Raw genomic sequence first — 20,411 nt, forward strand, 5'->3', positions numbered from 1 at the left:
CTTAGTACGTCTCCAAGTTACTGTATAGTGTTCTTTTATTTCAATCTGTAGGATATCCTTTAGTATTTCTTGCACTCCAGGTCTAATAGTAATACACTACTTCAGTTTTTGTTTATCTGCTAATGTCTTAATATCTCCCTCACTTTTGAAGGACAGTTTTGCCAGAAATAGGATTCTTGGTTGAGTTTTCTCTTTTTGCACTTTGAATATTTTGACCCACTGCCTTCAGGCCTCCAATGAGAAATTTCCTGATTATCTTATTGAGGATTTCTTTTTTTGGTGATGAATCACTTCTCTTGGCTTTCTAACTCCTCTCTTTGTCTTTGTCTTTTAGCAGTTCGGTTATATATTTCAGTGTGAACTCTTTGAACTCATCCTACTTGGAATTTGTTGAGTTTCTTGGATCTTTATATTCATATCTTTTATCAGTTGTCAATAATTTTCAGCCATTTTTTTTCCTCATTCTACCCCTTTCTCTCTCTTTCTTCTCCTGAAACTCCCACATGTGTGTATTGGTCTGCTTAATGGTGTTCCGCAGATCCCTTAGGCTCTATTCACATTTCTTTAGTCCTTTTTCTTCTGTTCCTCAGACTTGACAATTTCCATTGTCCTATTTTCAAGTTTGCAGATTTTCTCCTCTGGCTGTTCATATCTTCCATTTGAATCTCTCTGGTGATTTTTTAAAATTTCGGTTAATGTGGTTTTCAGCTCCAGGAAATTTTTAGATTTCTTTTCAGGTTTCTATCTTTTTATTAATTTTTCCATTTTGTATATACATCATTTTCTTGACTTTCTCCACACCTTCCTTTGCTTCTTTGAGCATCTTTAAAACAATTGTTTTAAGATCTTTGTCTAATAGTTCTGACATCAGGTCTTTTTCAGGGACAGTTTCTTTTGATATTTTTTTTTTCCTTTGAATGGGTCATACTTTCCTGTTTCTTTGTATGATTTGAGATTTTTTTGTTGAAACCGTACATGGGAATTTAATAATGTAGTAACTCTAGATATTAAATTCTCTACTTTTCCCAGGGATTGCTTTTTTTTTTTTTAATTGTTGTAGACTGTGTCTTTGCTGAGGATCTACAACAATTAAAAAAAAAAAAGGTGTAAATTTAAGTCTTTTTAGTTTATTTATGAGCCTTCACCTTCCCATGGGCATGCATGGAGGCTTTCTAATTTTTCCCATATACATGGTTGCTTTTGAACGTATTGGTGTTTAATGTTTGGCTCCCAAAAGGGGAAAAATATAAACATGAGGAAAAGGTTAAAGAGCACCAGTCCTTTAATTTCCTGAAAGTCATGTCAGCTAGAAGGGAGGGACTTGCATCAATGATGGGAGGTACAACAACAATGGCTGTCTCCTCTTTGCATCTCTTTGTTTAGAATCAGAAATCAGTATATAAAGCCTTAATATTTGGATAATAGGATCTATTTTGCCTACCCTGGCTCCTGCAACATGTGTGCAAACTGCTCCAGGAACACGTGCACAGTTGTCTGCTGTTGGGTTATGGAGTATGGGTAGATAGATGGCTACTCATATGCCGAAAGCTAAAATTGACCAAAATTAACAACAGTTTACTGTCCAAGTCTTTACCAGAAGTTGAAAGCCTCATTAGATACTACAGTTTCAAAATAGGTCAATTAGATTCTGCTAGTGCAATTTTTGTTTAGGTAAGGAGAAAGATTTCTGGTGTTCCTACTCTGCCATTTTCTCAGAATCCTCTCTTGCTATTTAAAAATATATTCAAAGAATTTCTGTCATTTAATGAGATACTTAGTTCCCATTTACTTTCAATGTAATTATTGATAATATTAGCCTGTGTCTAACATTTTACTACTTGTTTTATGTTTGCAATGTCTGTTTTATCTATACTTCTCTGCTTTTTTTGTGGTTGCTTTTAGGAAGGATTACAATATATATTATCAGCTTTTTTTTCAAAGTTTACTTAAGGTTAATATTTTACCATTTCAAACAAAACCGAACAATGTTCCTGGCCTTAATTGTCATATGTATTACAACTGCACATTTTATAGCCCAAATATGAATCATTTTTTTGCTTTAAATGTTCATATGTATTTTAAAGAAATTAATTTAAAAGTACCGTTTTCTATTTGTCTACAGAACTATCTTCAGAGTTTTTTATTTCTTCCTGAAGATCCAAATTTCCACCTGGACTCATTTCCCATTGTTCTTAGGAAGTTTCTTTTAAATAATTTTAAAATTAAAGTTAGCATACAATATTACATTAGTTTCAGGTCTGCAACATTGTGATTACACATTTAGATAAATTATGAGTGATCATCCTGATAAATCTAGTGTGCATCAGACACCATATATGTTATTGCAATATTATTGACTATATTCTTTATGCCATACTTTACATCCCTATAACTATTTTGTAACTGCCAATTTGTACTTTTTAATCCCTTTCTATTTTTACCCACCTCCTTCCATCTGGCAACCATCGAAATGTTGATGAGTTTGTTTCTGGTTTGTTTGTTTATTTTGGTCTTTAGATTCCACATATAAATGAGATAGATCATATGGCATATGTCTTTCTCTTTCTGAATTATTCTACTCAGCACAATATCCTCCAGGTCCATCCATATTGTTGCAGATGGCAAGATTTAATTTTTTCTTTATGACCACGTAATATTCCATTGTATATATGTACCACTTCTTTTTTATCCACTCATCCATTGATAGACACTCAGATTGCCTCCATATCTTTGCTGTTGTAAATAATGCTGCAATGAACATATGGATGCACATATCCCTTTGAAGTAGTGTTTTGGGTTTCTTTGAGAACTCAAAATATCCAGCAGTGAATTACAGGATTCTTCTTTGACATTTGTTGTAGCCTTTGTTTTAAAGTCTATTTTGTCTGGCATAAATATTGCTACCCCAGCTTTTTGTTTATATTTTTGTTATATTTTCATTAAATGTCTTTTTCCATCCCTTTACTTTCAGTCTGTGTGTGTCTTTCAATCTGAAGTGAGTCTCTTGTAGGCAACATATGTAAGGGTCATGTTTTCTTATCCATTGAGCCACCCTATCTTTTGATTGGGGAAGCATTAAATCATTTATATTTGAAGTAATAATCGTTAGTATGTAGTTATCGCCATTTTATTATTCATATTTTTATCTTTTTTCCTTTTTGTCACCAAAATTTTATTTTATTGTTTTTTATTATTGTGAAATTTATTAATGAAATCTAATAAGTTTCATGTGTTCAATTCAATAGTAACTCATATATATATTGCACTGTGTGTTCACCACCCATAGCTTGATTTCTTTCTATCACCGAATATTTAACCTCTTTTACCACACCTACCCTCCGCCTGGCAACCACTAGTCTACTGTTCATGTCCATGAGTCTCTGTTTGTTTGTCATGTTTGTTTGTTTCTTTTAGATTTATATCCAATATATAAGTGATATCATGTGGTTTTCATCATTTTCTGGCTTATTTCACTTTAGCATTATTATCTCAAGATCCATTCATGTTGTTGCAAATGGCAGTATTTCATCTCTTCTTGTGGCTGAGTAATATTGCATTGTATTTATGTACCACAGCTTCTTTATCCAATCATCTATTGTAGGACACTTCAGTTGCTTCCACATCCTGGCCACCATGGATAACGCTGCCATGAATAATGCTGCTATGAATATTGGTGTGCAATATCTTTTTGGATAAATGTTTTCAAGTCCTTGGGGTTATTACTTAGAAAAGGGATTGCTGGATCATATGGTAGATCGATTCTTAGTTTTTTTTGAGGAAACTCCATACTATTTTCCACAGAGATTGTACCAATTTGCAGTCCTAACAGCATTGTACAAGGGTTAATTTTCTCCGCATCTTCTCCAACACTTGTTTTTGTTTATAAGTGGAAATGCAATATTTTATTTTTTAAATTTATTTATTTTTATTATGGTGACATGGGTTAATGAAATCCAGTAAGTTTCAGATGGATAACTCAACAATAAGGCATATACATATTTTGCATTGTGTGTTTACCACCAATAGTTAGATTTCTTTCTGTCACCACATATTTGACTCCTTTGACCCCATCTACCTCCCCACTACCCCTAATCCTCTGTTAACCACTAGGGATTGTACATGAGTCTCTATTTATTTGTCCTGTTTGTTTGTTGCTCTTAGGTTTATATTCCACATATAAGTGATAGCACGTGGTTTTCAGTTTTTTCTGTCTGGCTTATTTTGCTTAGCATGATTATCTTAAGGTCCAACCAAGTTGTCTCAAATAGCAGTATTTCATCTCCTTATGGTAGAGTAATATTCCATTGTATATATGTACCACGGCTTCTTTAGCCAATCATCTATTGTAGGATACTTAGGTTGCTTCTATGTCCTGGCCGCCATGAACAATGTTGCTATGAACATTGGTGTGCAAATATCTTTATGGATATGAGTTTTCAAGTCTTTGGGGTAAATACCCAGTAGTTTTTTGAGGAACCTCCATACTGTTTTCCATAGTGGCTGTACCAATTTGCAGACCCACCAGCAGTGTATGAGGGTTCCTTTTTCTCCGTAACCTCTACAACACTTATTGTTATTTATCCTGTTGACAACAGCTATTCTAACAAGTGTGAAAGGTATCTCATTGTAGTTTTGATTTGCATTTGCCTAATAGCTAGCGATGATGAACATCTTTTCATATGTTTGTTGACCATTTGTATGCAACCTTGAGAGAAGTGTCTGTTCAGATCCTCTGCTCATTTTTTAATTGGATTTCTTTTTTATCGTTATTGAGTTGTATGAGTTCTTTGGACATTTTGGATATTAGGCCCTTATTGGAGGCATTGCTTGCAAATATTTTCTCCTATTCGGATGGTTGTCTCTTTACTTTGTTGATTTTTTTTTTTTTTGCTGTGCAGAGCTTTTAGTTTGATGTAGTCCCATCCTTTTATTTTTGCCTTTATTTTTCTTCTCTTTGAGGTCAAATTCATAAAATCCTCTTTAAGTCCGAAGTCCATGAGTTTATGTTTTCCTATGTTTTCTTCTATGCAATTTATTGTTTCAGGTCTTATATTCAGATCCTTAATCCATTTTGAGTTAATTTTGGTGTGTGGTGATAGAAAACAGCCTAGTTTCATTCGTCTGCAGGTGGCTTTCCAGTTTTCCCAGTACTGTCTATTGCTTATTTTTGGCTTTTTTTTTTTAATTAAGTTTATTGGGGTAACATTGGTTAATACAATCATAATTTTCAGGTGTACATTATCATTTGACATCTGTATATTTTAATGTGTGTTCACCACCCAAAGTCCAGTTGCTTTCAACTACCATATATTTGATCCTCTTTACCCACTTCACCCTCCCCCATCCCCTTCCTTTGATCCCCCTTTACCCCATCTACCTCCCCCCTCCTCCCCTACCCCACTAGTAACAACTACTCTATAGTCCTCTGGTAACCACTAGTCCATAGTTTATGTCCATGAGTCTCAGTTTGTTTGTCCTGCTCATTTGCTGCTTTTAGGTTTATATCCTACATGTAAGTGATATCATGTGATTTTCAACTTTATCTGTCTGGCTTATTTTGCTTAGCATAATTATCTCGAGTTCCATCCATGTTGTCACAAATGGCAGGATTTCACCTCTTCTTATGGCTGAGTAATATTCCGTTGTATATATATAGCACAGCTTCTTTAGCCAATTATCTATTGTAGGGCACTTCAGTTGCTTCCATGTCCTGGCCACTGTGAATAATGCTGCTGTGAACATTGGTGTGCAAATATCTTTATGGATATGAGTTTTCAAGTCTTTGGGGTAAATATCCAGTAAAGGAATTGCTGGATCATATGGTAGATCAATTATTAGTTTATCGAGAAACCTCTATACTGTTTTCCATAGCGGCTGTACCAATTTGTAGTCCCACCAGCAGTGTATGAGGGTTCCTATTTCTCCACATCCTCTCCACATTTGTTATTACTTGTCTTGTTGATAACACCTATTCTAACAGGTGTGAGATGGTATCTCATTGGGGTTTTGATTTGCATTTGCCTAATAGCTAGTGATGATGAGCATCTTTTCATATATTGTTGGCTATTTGTATGTCCTCTAGGGAGAAGTGTCTGTTCAGGTCCTCTGACCATTTTTTGAATGGATCTTTTGTTTTTTTGTTGTTATTGAGTCATATGAATTTCTTGTATATTTTAGATATTAGGTCCTTATCGGAGACATTGCTTACAAATATATTTTCCCATTCAGATGGTTGTCTCTTTAACTTGTTGACGATTTCTTTTGCTGTGAAAAGCTTTTTAGTTTAATGTAGTCCTATTTATTTATTTTTGCTTTTACTTCCCTTGCCTTTGAGGTCAAATTCATAAAATCCTCTTTAAGTCTAAGGTTCTTGAGTTTTGTTTCTATGGTTTCTTCTATGCATTTTATTGTTTCAGGTCTTATATTCAGGTCTTTAATCCATTCTGAGTTAATTTTGGTGTGTAGTGAAAGACAACAGTCTAGTTTCATTCTTTTTTTGCCCATGGCCTTTCAATTTTCCCAGCACCATTTATTGAAGAGGCTTTCCTTTCTCCACTGTATGTTTTTGGCTTTTTTGTTGAAAATTATTTGTCCATGTAAATATGGGTTTGCCTCTGGACTCTCGATTCTCTTCCAGTGGTCCGTGTGTCTATTTTCCTGCCAATACCATGCCATTTTGATTACTGTTGCTTTATAGTCTAATTTGAAGTTGGGCAGAGTGATGCCTCCAGCTTTGTTCTTTTTCTGAGGATGGCTTTGGTAAATGGGGTCTTTTGTGCTTCTATACAAATCTGATTTTTTGTTCTATTTCCTTAAAAAACACCGATAGGATTTTGATGAGGATTGCATTAAATTTGTATAATGCTTTAGGTAATATGGTCATTTTAACTATGTTGATTCTTCCAATACAAGAACATGAAATATCTTTCCATTTATTTGTATCTACTTCGATTTCTTTTAATAGGATCTTGTAGTTTTTATCATATAGGTTCTTCACATATTTCATTAGATTTATTCCTAGATATTTTATTCTTTTTGTTGCAACTGCAAAAGAAATTATTTTTTCCACTTCTTTTGATACTTCATTATTAGAGTATAGGAAAGCTATGGATTTTTGAACATTTATTTTGTATTCAAAGATTATACTGTATTTGCTTATGATTTCTAGTAGTGTTTTTGTGGAGTCTTTAGGGTTTGCTATATAGAGAATTGTGTCATCTGCAAATAATGACAGTTTGTCTTCTTTGTTTGCTATTTGGATGCCTTTTATATCTTTCTCTTGTCTGATTGCTCTCGCTAGGAACTTCCCATGTTACATCGAATAACAGTGTCGATAGTGGACATTCTTGCCTTGTTCCTGATTTTAGAGGAAAAGTTTTTAGTTTTTCACTATTAAGTATAATGTTGGCTGAGGGTTTCTCATATATGGCCTTTGTTATGTTACGGTACTTTCCTTCTATACTGATTTTGTTAAGTGTTTTGATCATAAATGGGTGCTGTATCGTGTCGAAGGCTTTTCTGCATCTATTGATAAGATCATATGATTCTCATTTTTTAAATTTGTTTATGTGGTGTATCACATTAATTGATTTGCATATGTTGAGCCATCCCTGTACCCCTGGATGAAGCCACTCATACCTGATGTATATTGTTTTTAATATGTTGCTGTATTCGGTTCACTAGTATCTTATTGAGGATTTTTCCATCTGTGTTCATGAGAGATATTGGTCTGTAGTTTTCTTTTGTGTTATCCTTACCAGGTTTTGGTAGCAGAGTAATACTGCCCTCATAAAATGAGTTGGGAAGCATTGCCACCTCTTCGATTTTTTGGAAGAGTTTGAGGAGAATGGGTATTAAATCTTCTTTGAATGTTAGGTAGAATTCACTGGTAAAGCCATCTGGTCCTACCTAGACTTTTACTTTTTGGTAGGTTTTTGATGATTGTTTTCATTTCCATATTGCTGATAGGTCTATTTAGATTTTTCTTGGTGCATGATTCCCTTTATCATTATGAAGTGTTCCTCAGTATCTTTCTTTACCCTTTATATTTTGAAGTGTATTTCATCTAATATTAGTACCTCTATTTCTACTTTTTTTTGAGTGCCATTTGCTTGAAATATCATTTTCCACCTTTCAATTTGAGTTTATATTTGTCTTTGGAACTGAGATGTTTCTCCTGGAGGCAGCATATGGGTTTTGTTTTTTGATCCAATCTGCCACTCTGTTTCTTTTTATTGGTGATTTCAGTCCATTTACATTTAGGGTGATTATTGAAATATGAGGTTTTACTGTAGCTATTTTATCTTTTGCTTTCTGGTAGTTTGGTGTTTCCATTGCTTCCTTGTCTTTGTGTGTCTGTTTTTTGTATCTTGGTTGGGTTTGGTGGATTTTCTCTCTGGTCCTTGATTTATGTTATGTACTTCAGTTCTGAATCTTTGGCGTGTGGTTACCATTACGAATATGCAGAGGATAGTTATATATATACGTATAGTAGTCCATTTTTTTCTGTGTGTGCCTTATCTCATTCCCTTTTGTGATTTTGGATGTTTGAATCATCCCCTTTTCAGGCATTGTTGTTTCAATTTGTCCCCATGTATGCTGAATGTTCATTACTATTTTGCTATAGCAAATCTTTTCTTATTGTTTAAGCTTATAATGCCCTGTTCTCAGTAAGGGTGGCACTCCTCTCCTTCTATCTGCCTGTTAGTCGCCCTACTCTTAGTTATGTATTTTTTTGTCATTTTGTTTAAGTGAGTTAACCCTTGTCAGTATTTCCTGTAATAGAGACCTTGTAGTGGAGAATTCCCTCAATTTTTGTATGTCTGGAAATATCTTTATTTCTCTTTCATATCTTAAGGAGAGCTTAGCTGGACACATTATTCTTGGCTGGTAGTTCCTTTCATTTAATAGTTTGAATATTTGATTCCACTCCTTTCTGGCTTATAATGTTTGTGCTGAGAAGTCTGATGATAATCTAATAGGTTTTCTTTTATAGGTTACCATCTTCTTTTCCCTGGCTGCCCTGAGAATTTTTTCTTGTCCTTCATTTTCTATAATTTTAATACAATGTGTCTTGGTGAAGGCCTTTTTAGGTTTAGATAACTGGGTGTTCTGTTGAATTCTTGAATTCCAAACTCTAGTTCATTCCTCAGATTTGGGTAATTCTCATCAACTATTTGTCTGAAAATGCTTTCTAATCCCTGCTCCTTTTCCTCCTCTTCGAGAATGCCATTGTTCTTAAGTTTACTTTCATAATGGTTTCAGCTAGTTCTTATATTTCTCTTTCATTATTTTTCATTGTTTGGTTTCTCTCTTCTTCTTTCTGATTTATGTCTAGATTTCTGTCTTCGATATCACCGATATTTTCCTCCATTTGTTAAACCCTATTTCACAAGCTTGCTATTTCATTTTCCATCTCTCGAAGTGTGTTCTTCATCTCTAAAAATTCTATTTGGTTCTTTTTGAGGATTGCAATCTCCTTACTAAAAAACACATTGTGCAGATCTAATTGTTTTTTCACTTCCTGGAATTGTTGATATGAATTATTTTGGATCTCATTGAGTTTTTTCAGAAGTACCATCCTGAATTCTCTGTCATTTAAGTCACATATTTCTATGTCTGTATGCTTATTTTTAGGAGATTTTTCTCTTTCTTTCTGAGATGCCTTGTCACCTTGGTTGCTCATAGTGTTTAATGGATTATTTCTCCACCCGGGCATTAATGGAAGTGTATTCTGTTGTTTATCCAGAAAGATGATTTATTATATAAAGGTGTCTTTTTTTCTTATAATATTCAATCATGCTTGCTACCCTCAGTCTCAGTCCCTGTCAGTGTTAGCGACAGTTTTGGTAGCATTTGCTCAGATTCCCCTGGGGTTCTGTGGTGTTTGGGCTTGGAGGATACGTGGGGAGGTGCCCTCTGGGTTGGGTTCTCGAGTCTGTGGCTCAGCCTTGTGCTTTGCAAACATGACTGATAATAATCAGTTGTTTCTTCTCTGCCATACCCACTTCTCTGCTTTCTGCCATAGGCCCTGAACACTGCCACTTTATGGAGCTCACATTTCTCTCAGGCAGGGCTGTTCAGGATACCCGCCTATCTTCTCCCCTCCCCCTCCTCCTGCAGGGGAGCTCTGGCTGCGAGAGGCAGCTATTTTTGTTTCTTCCAGTCTACCACTCAACTCCCAGGGTTCTGAGTCGTGGTAGCTTTTATTTGCAGATCCCTCATTCAGACATGCTTGTGTGCAGGTTAGGTGTTTTTTGTTGAATTTTAGATGTTCAGCTTATTTGTTTCAAGGGGAGAGATCTGGGGCCATCTCTCACTCCACCATTTTTCTGACGTCACTCTCTCTAATAAATTTATTACTCAAGGAGAGTAGAGTGCATGAAAAAATATTTTTAAAAAAGGGCACATAGGTAACATGTCTAACTCAATAATTTATTGTAAATTGATAAGATGTTTCTTCTATGCTTTAAAATATTATGTATTCTGCTGCTGTTGGGTGGAGTGTTCAATAATGCCAATAACGTCGAGTTGGTGGCTATCGATATAGCCACTTCAGTTTTTTTCCTAATATTTGCATGATATATTTTTCCCCATTCTTTACTTTTAACTTATTTTGGTCTTATATGTAAAATGGGTTTCTTGTAAACAGTATATAGTTGAGTCTTGCTCTTTGATCCACTCTTACAATCTCAAATATTTTAAAGTCTCTTTAACACTCACTGTAAATTTTGTAAATTTCTTTTAAAAAAATACAGGAAACATCGTAAGATTGTCAATTATTGTTGTCAAATAAGCTTCACTTAGAGGGTACCTTCTCAGAAAGGATTAACATCATATTACATCAGGTGCAACACCTTGTATGTTGATTTTTTGAAACAGATGCCCTGCTGAAATCTGTATCTACCTGCCCAAAACAGGGAAGAAAGAAGTATATTGAGGTGGAAACTTTTCAAATATTTGCATAGTACAGTTTAAGTAAAAAATAGAAGAATATATTTGTTTTTACCATTTTGACTAGTCTCTAAATATCTTCCTATTGTAACAATTTTGCTTTACCGATTATTTAAAACAGTGATTGTTTTAGTCTGCTTGGCTGCTATTACAAAATATCATATACTGAATAGGTTAAATAACAGATATTTACTTTTTACTGTTCTGAAGGATGGGAAGTTCAAGGTCAAGGTTCCAGTGATGTAGTACATGGTGAGAGCCCACTTCTTGGCTTATAGGCAGCTACCTTTTACCGTGCTCACACGGCCTTTCCTGCATGAGTACTGCTGTCTCTTCGTATTCTCATAAGGACACTAATTCCATCAAGAAGGCTCTACCCTTATGATGACTTTAACTAACCCTAATTAACTCCCGAAGGCCCCAGTCCAAATACCACCACATCAGGGATTAGGGCCTCAACATATGAATTTGGAAGTACCTGAAATTCAGTCTAAAACAGTGATTCAATAAATATGGTCCCAAACAAATAGCGTTAACATTACTGAGTCAAAAACTGTATTGGTGGAGCCTACCAATCCATATTTTAACAAGATTTCTAGGTAATTCTAGGCCCACTAAAGTTTGAGAACCTCTTTTTTTTCAAAAAACTAAAAAAAAAAGAAGATAGAAGAAAGAGGATTTGAAATATACCTAATATACACTCCAAAACATTCTGCCATATTCACTCAACAAATCAGACTTTAGAAATATTGTTCTAATTTTCTTTGGTGTTTCTTTGTTTTTATCTAAATTCAGATACTTTTTTTTCTTTGAACACAATGTTAGATGATTTTATCACCAACTTTAGAAACAGTAGAAGATATTATAAAATGATGAGGAAAAATATGCATACACACATATGAAGAGAGAGGAACTATGTGTTCTTTTAAATCTCCAGGTTAAAATGAATATACCTTTATAATAAAGAGTATTTCATGTATATTATTAGTATTTCCATGGGATGCTTTAATCAAACATCACCAGTGTTCTAGACAACTGAGTGAATTTAGCAATTTATCATCCTTTACATTTAAATAACCCTTAAATAATACATATGTAATTTCATAGTTTCTTTTTTTAAAAGAACCAGCAGAATATTGTGTCCAAAATTTGGTTTCTGCACAGGTGTATATTTTACCTCTTTCCCAACATGTTACCAATGTGACAAAAATGAAGTACAAAAATGATATAATAGAAGTGAGAATGGCATTACATCAGTGGACCGGGGAATTGGGTGGATTTCTGGAAGACATAAAGTAGTCGGTACTGCACTGGAGAACAAACCAGAAAAGGGGAATTTATAGACCAGATATGCACAAGAGAAGGCTACACAGGAATTCTTAGTTTCTGAGAGGCTCTCAATTGCATTCCATAGTGACCCAACCTAAAATAAGATCTGACAGGTAACAAATTTTGCTCAGATGTTCATAGCTTGAATCAGCTTTCTGATTCAAGAAAAAGGTCAGTTAGGGAACCAGATCATTATAATGGCAGAAGATGTTTGTGTTTGATCTAGTTTTGGTTTCATGATAATGCATGAACAAGTAAAAATTATGATTGACAGGAAACCATTAGTACACTGAGAATATTATATAGCAACAATATATAAAAAAAATACAGACATATCCAACAACATTGATTTTTCTGGGGGAAAAGCATAAGAGGAGCTAGACTATGATTCAGTACTTCCTTTCCTAGGTATACCTCAGGGGACGAAAAGGGCAGATGACTTAGTCTAATCTGTGGAGTGGACCTGCAGATTGTATAATAATTATATTTTTAAATGCTTATCTATTTCAAACGAAACATCTTTAAAAACAATAATGTTTAAATGTGACATCTAATAATTAGTTAATTTTTAAAATTAAATTTATTGGGATGACATTACTTAATAAAATTATGTAGGTTTCAAGTATACAAATCAATAATACAGTCATATGTATATTGCATTGTATGCCCACCAGCAAAAGTTAAATTTCATTCATCACCATATATTTGACCCTCTTTAACCTTATCTACCTTCCCTCTTTCCCCTTTCTTGTAAACACTAAACTGTTGTCCGTGTCCACGAGTCTCTGTTTGTCTTGTTTCTTTGTTGCTTTCAATTTTATCCAACATAGGAGTGAAATCATATGATTCTCAACTTTTTCTCTCTGACTTATTTTGATTAGCATGATAATCTCAAGACCTATCCATGTTGTCGCAAGTGGCAGAATTTCATTTTTTCTTATGGCTAAGTAATATTCCATTGTATATACGTGCCGTATCTTCTTTTTCCACTCATCTGTAGAGAGCATTTTGGTTGTTTCCATGTCTTGGCCACCATGAATAATGCTGCAATGATCATCAGAATGCATATATCTTTGTAGATAAATGTTTTCAGGTTTTTTGGGTAAATATACAGAAGAAGGATTGCTGGGTCATATGGTCATTCAATTCTTAGTTTTCCGAGAAAACTCCATACTGTTTTCCACAGTGGTTGTACCAATTTATATTTCCACCAGCAGCATATGAGGTTTCCTTTTCCCCCAAAACTTCTCTAACATTTCTTATTACTTTCCTGTTGATGATAGCCATTGTAATAGGTGTGAGATGGTATCTCATTGTAGTTTTGATTTCCATTTTCCTAGTAGCTAATGCAGTTGAGCATTTTTTCATATGTCTGTTGGCCATTTGCATGTCTTCTTGGGAGAAGTGTCTGCTCACATTTCTGCCCATTTTTTAATTGGATTGTTTGTTTTTTATTGTTGAATTGTATGAGTTCTTTGTATGTTTTGGATATTAGGCCTTATTGGAGGCGTTGCTAGCAAATATCTTCTCCCATTTGGATGGTTGTCTCTTTACCTTGTTGATGGTTTCTTTTGCTGTGCAGAGCTTTTAAGTTTTATGTAGTCCCATTCTTTTATTTTTGCTTTTATTTCTTTTCCCTTTGAGGTCAAATTCATAAAATCCTCTCTAAAACCAAGATCCATGAGTTTAGTATCTACATTTTGTTTTATGCAGTGCATTGTTTCAAATCTTCTATTTAGATCTTTGATCCATTTGAGTTAATTTTGGTGTATGGTGAAAGATAACAGTCTAGTTTCATTCTCTCGCTTGTGGCTTTCCAATTTTCTCAGCACTATTTATTGAAGAGGGTTTTCCTTTTCCAGTGTACGTTTTTGGCTCATTTGTTGAAAATTAATTTCCCATATATATGGGGCTTTATTTATGGACTCTTAATTCTGTTCTATTAGTCTGTTTGTCTGTTTTTCTGCCAAGACTATACTGTTTTGATTATTGTCACTTTATAGGATAATTTGAATTTGGGTAGAATGATACCTTCAGCCTCGTTCTTTTTTTCTCAGGATTGCTTTGGCAATTAGGGGTCTTTTGTTCTTCAAAAAATGTCATTGAGATTTCGATGGGGATTGCATTAAATCTGTATATTGCTTTGGGTAATAAGGTCATTTTAACTATGTTGATTCTTCCAATCCAAGAACACAGAATATCTTTCCTTTTCTTTGTGTCTTCTTATTCTTTTAATGATGTTTTATAGTTTTCAGTATATAAGTCCTTCACATGCTCTGTTAAGTTTATTCCTAGGCATTTTATTCTTTTTGCTGCATTTGCAAAAGGAAGTGTTTTTTTTTTTTTCATTTCTCTTTCTGAAAATTCATTATTAGTATAGCAATGCTATGGATTTTTGTATATTGATTTTGTATCCTGAAACTCTACTGTATTTGTTTATTGTTTCTAATAGTTCTTAAGTAAAGTTTTTAGTGTTTTCTACATAGAGAATCACGTCACCTGCAAAGAGTGACAATTTTATTTCTTCATTCCCAATTTGGATTCATTTTATTTCTTTCTGTTGCCTAATTGCTGTAGCTAGTACTTCCAGTACTATACTGAATAATAGTTGTGGTAGCAGACAGCTTTGTCTTGTTCCTGATCTTAGAGGGAAAATTTTCAGTTTTTCACTATTAATTATAATATTAGCTGAGGGTTTGTCATATAAGGCCTTTATTATTTTGAAGTACTTTCCTTCTATAGCCATTTTATTAAACGTTTTTATCGTAAACGGATGCCATATCTTGTCAAATGCTTTTTTTGTATCTATGGATGTAATCATATGATTTATATCCTTTCTTTTGTTTATGTGATGTATCACATTGATTGATTTAAATATGTTGAAGCATCCTTGAGCCCCTGGAATGAAGTTCACTTGATTGTGACATATAATCTTTTTAATGTATTGTGGTATTCAATTTGCTGGTATTTTGTTTAGGATTTTTCCATCTGTATTCATCAGACATACTGGCCTATAATTTTCTTTTTTGTGTGTCATTCTTACCAGGTTTTGGTATCAGGATAATATTGGCCTGATAAAATAAGTTAGAATGTATTGCTTCTTCTTCAATTTTTGGAAGAGTTTGAGAAGAAGAGATATTAGATCATCTTTGAATGTTTGGAAGAATTCATTAATGAAGCCATCTGGCCTGGATTTTCACTTTTTGAAAGTTTTTTGATAATTGTTTCAATATCCTTACTGTTGATTAGTCTCTTTAGATTTTCCAGTTCTTCATGATACAGTCTAGGATGGTTGCATATTTCTAATAATTTGTCCATTTCTTCTAGGTTATTGAATTTGGTGACATGTAATCTTTGATAATATTCTTGTATGATCCTTTGTATTTCAGTGGTATCTGTCATAACTTCTCTTTCATTTCTGATTTTGTGTATTTGTGTCTTCTCTTTTTTCCTTAGTGAGTCTAACAAAGGGGTTGCCAATTTTATTGATCTTTTCAAAGAAACAGCTCTTTGTTTCATTTTTTCTATTGTCTTTTTGTTCTCAATTTTATTTAACTCTGCTTCAATTTTTATTTCCTTCCTTCTGCTGACCATGAGCTTCATTTGAAATTATTTTTCTAGTTTTTTCAAGATGTAATGTTAGGTAGTTTATTTGGGATTTGTCTTGTGTCTTGAGATAGACCTCTAATGATATAAACTTTCTTATTATTACTTACTGCTTTTGCTATATCCCAAAAGTTTTGATATGTTGTATTTTCATTCTCATTTGTTTCTATATATCACTTGGTCTCTTCTATTATTTCTTCTTTGACTCAGTTGTTCTTTAGTAGCATGTTGTTTAATCTCCACATTTTTGTGGTTTTTTCTTCTTTCTTTTTGCAGTTGATCTCCAGTTTCAAAGCATTGTGGTTAGAGAATATGATTTCAATCTTCTTAAATTTGTTGAGGCTAGTTTTGCATCCCACCATATGGTCTACCCTTAAGAATGTTACATGTGCACTAGAGAAGAATATATAATCTAGTGTTTGGGAATGAAAGCCTCTGTAAATGTCGATTATGTCCACTTGGTCTAATGTGTCATGTAAGGCTGATATTTCCTTATTGATTTTCTGTTTGGATTATGTATCCATAGATGGCAGTGGGGTATTTAAGTCCCTTACTATAATTATGTTTTTGTCAGTTTCTCCCTTTAGTTCTTTCAGTAGTTGTTTTATATATCTTAGTGCTCCCCAATTGGAAGCATATATATTGATAAATGTTACGTGTTCTTGATGTATTGTCTCCTCTATCATTATGAAGTGTCCATCTTTGTCTCTCTTTACTTTTTTTTTAATCTTGAAGTCTGTTTTGTCAGATATAAGTACAACTACACCTGCTTTTCTCTGGATGCCATTTGCTTAGAGTGCTGATTTTCACCTTTTCACTTCGAGTCCGTATTTGTCCTTGCTGCTGAGATGGTCTCTCAAAGGCAGCATATTGTCAGGTTTTATTTTTTGATTCAATTTGCTACTCTATGCCTTTTTATTGGAGAGTTCAGACTATTTACATTTAGAGTGATTATTGATATATGAGGTTTTCCTATAGCCATTTTATCTTTCATTTTCTTGTAGATGGATGTCTCCATTGTTTCTTTGCCTTCGTGTTTCTGTCTATTTTGTAGTTTGGTGGTATTCTATGATTTTTCCCTCTTTTCCCTTTTCTTTTATTAAATAACTTCTCCATGATATTTTGTTGTACTCTATCCCAGAGAATGGTCCTAGCAATAAGAAAAAAAAAGAATAATTCACTTTAAGTGTATAATACTTGTGATTATCATAAGTAAAACTTATGGTGAGCTGGCATGCAGCAGCCATCCCAGGCCCATAATCTCCTGGTGCTCATTATAATAAGAGTTATGTAGTCTTACTTCATTCTATGTATATGCACTTCAATTTCATAAATATTTCACAAATACTTATGTAGGACCTCAGGTATGTAAGCCGTTGTGTTAAGCACTGCAAATGATGCAAAGGAACTAGGACATCACATTTGTAATAAAATTCTTGTAGCTTCAAAATAAGTATTATAGGCTGTTTGGCCTAAAAAGAATAAGTAAACTGCTAAATGTTTCAAATGAGTGAGTATTACCATCCTTATCAAATAATCTGGAAATGTGTCATATAAACTGTAACATTTGAGATTGACTTTGAAGAAAGAACACCATTACAATGTTAAATAAAATAGAGGCAATATTAGAGGGATGAGAATCTTTGTGGAAAGACCTTTATAAGCACAAGCATATACCAGAGTAAAGGGTGTCCAGAAAACTTTCTGCAACTCATTTTGGGTATAACCCAGGTTCTATTATGAAAATTTTAGAGGATGAGACTTCAGTTTTATTTGAAAAGATCTCAAATAATGTCAGGGTGAACAAATCAGGGCAAAAAAGACAGAGATAGAGATGGAAATGGAGATAGGGAGATATATGCAGGTATGGATATATATCATGTAATATGGCCATGCACACAAACAAGTAATCAAACTAAAGAAAAGATCCCTGAAATTTTAGTCTTTGAAAAAAATAAATGAATGCATGGGTTTGTATACAGATCTATCTATCTATCTATCTATCTATCTATCTATCTATCTATCTATCTACATAATCTAGTAGCAATGCCAATCCATTAAAAGTTGTTGAAAGGAGCTATGGTTTAATCTGAGTTCTGTTTATAAAGAATAACCTGGCAGCTATTTTTAGGAAGTAAGAGTATCAACAGAATATAGAATATAAGTTAACAGAGCTTGGGAGTTCTTAGGTAAGAGCTTTAGTGTATCAATGAGAAAGTGTATGGATTTCAGTGCTGAGAAAAGGAAGGTAGGAGGGAACTTGAAGATGGGTCACTCATCTTTTGAATATGAAGTGAGGTGAAAGCTAACATTTAAGGACTTTTGGGGACACAAAACATTCAAAATCTGTTTATTTTCATGTCTTTCCCAGCCAGTTGCTGTGCATTATGATATCATACTATCTTATTATTTGAACTTTGGTAATATACATTTGAAGACCTTGTGTCAACAACACATTCTAATATATGTATATATACGTGATATATATATTACTTATTTCTTTTCTTACTAGCTTTTTTTTTTAAATTCTAGGAAGATTGAACATTTCTTTTCTAGTCTGCCACTTCTCTTTTCCTCTCTATGCCCATCACAATTAAATTCTACAATCTCATCTCTTAGCTTTCTGAATTAATGAAGCTTTTTACTTTACAACATACAATCATACTGCAAAGTGCTTTCAAAATATCAAAGATAGAAGCAACTTTCCTCTTCTGATTACTCTTGAAATCATACTGAGCTAAGTTCATCCTCTTACAGTTTGGCCTGATGTTCACTGTCTTAACTCTCTTTTAAGTTTTTAAATCATTGATTTATTATTCCTGTTTATTTCTCTCTGTGATATGAGTCGAACCCCAACAGGAAGTGAAATTCACCATATCCCAAATAAAGTGAAATGAAAGACCTTCTGAGGACTAGCAGAATTTCTGGGATTTACCTCTTTTTACTCAAATACAAATGTGCCTGCACTGCAGAGTTAAATGTGATGAGTCTTCAGGCTGCATAGCTGTGTATCAAAGACAACAAAACCTATTCCTGGTTAGAGGAACTACACTATTGCAGTGCTTAATAATTTTATAAAGCTATGTTGAAGAATGTAAGAGTATGTAAAATGTTTTCAGCTTTAATTATTCTGGTATGACATAAATGCTTATTTAATTTTTTTTTGAATAACATGCAAATATTTTATGGAGTTAATTAGTACAAACACCTTAAGTCATAAAAATACTAACACAATTATAATTGCAAAAATTTGAACACTAACCAAAACAGAGTTATATCTATCTGCATAATTTTGTGACTGTTTTAATAAAAAGGGAACATACATTAATGTGAGACCTAAACATATCTCTTTAACATTTTTGCCAGTGAATCTATGACTTTCCTATTTCTCAGGCTATAGATAATTGGATTTAACAAAGGAATGATGATAGTGTAAAATAGAGAATCCCTCATATCTTGGTCATCTGCTTGTGCAGACCCGGGGCGCACATACATGAAGAGAAGGGAACCATAGTATAAAGACACAGATAAGAGATGGGCTCCACATGTGGAGAAGGCTTTCTTTATGCCTTGTAGTGACTTCTTTTTTAAGATTGTAAAGAGAACAAGTGTATAAGAGACAAGAACAGTCAGAATGGTGAACACCTGTATTGACCCAGAGAAAATAAAAACCATCAGAACATTAAACGAAGGGTCAATACATGAAATCTTAAACAATGGAATGATGTCACAGTAAAAGTGATATATTATATTGGAATTACAGAAGGTTAATCTGAATAATATACCTGTATGAATAAAAGCATGAAGAACACCACCTACAAATGACGAAACTAACAGCCGGATGCATAGTCTATTGGTCATAATCACTGGATAAAGTAATGGTTTGCATATGGCTACGTAGCGATCATATGCCATTGCTGCCAGCAGAAAACATTCCGTGGTTACACTGAATGCAAAGGAAAAAAATTGCATTATGCATTCAGGGAGAGATATCATTTTGCTCTTGGCTAAGAAGTTAACCAACATCTTGGGGGTGACTGTAGATGATATCCAAGCATCCACAAAGGCCAAACTTCCAAGGAATAAGTACATGGGAATGTGAAGTTGAGGGTCATTCCATATGAGAGCAATTAGCCCGAGGTTTCCCACAATGGTGATGAGGTATATCACTGAGAACATCAGGAATAGGGGGATTTGCCACTTTCGTTGATATATAAGTCCTGTGAGAATAAACTCTGTCAGCAATGTAGCATTTTCCTTTTCCATGTCTTCATTCTGTGTTGCCTGAAATGAAATGAAGTAAATGAAAAAAATACATATATATATCACTAAGGATTTATAACATGAAAACTTGTGTGTGGGGGGAATGAGAGTTAAAATAAAAGCACATGAGAATCCTCTTTTAATTTTATTACCTCCTTAATAGATGGAATTTATTTTTGAGCAATTGAACAAATGGCAGAAAAAGAAAGATTTCAGTTCAAAAAATGTGCAGCAATGAGCATACTTAGAAAAAAAAGAGA

At 33.8% G+C, this 20,411-nt stretch overlaps 1 protein-coding gene across 1 annotated transcript; it reads right to left on the reverse strand.

Moving 5' to 3' along the window:
• Positions 1–19,224: 19,224 nt before the first annotated feature.
• Positions 19,225–20,178, reverse strand: LOC105309130 (olfactory receptor 5H2-like). The gene has a single exon (XM_011385228.2). The coding sequence runs from the start codon at positions 20,152–20,154 to the stop codon at positions 19,225–19,227; it is 930 nt and encodes a 309-aa protein (XP_011383530.1). The 5' UTR covers positions 20,155–20,178.
• Positions 20,179–20,411: the final 233 nt, after the last annotated feature.

This window comes from Pteropus vampyrus, unplaced genomic scaffold, assembly GCF_000151845.1.
Source record: "Pteropus vampyrus isolate Shadow unplaced genomic scaffold, Pvam_2.0 Scaffold674, whole genome shotgun sequence".
In the NCBI taxonomy this organism is placed as follows: domain Eukaryota; kingdom Metazoa; phylum Chordata; class Mammalia; order Chiroptera; family Pteropodidae; genus Pteropus; species Pteropus vampyrus.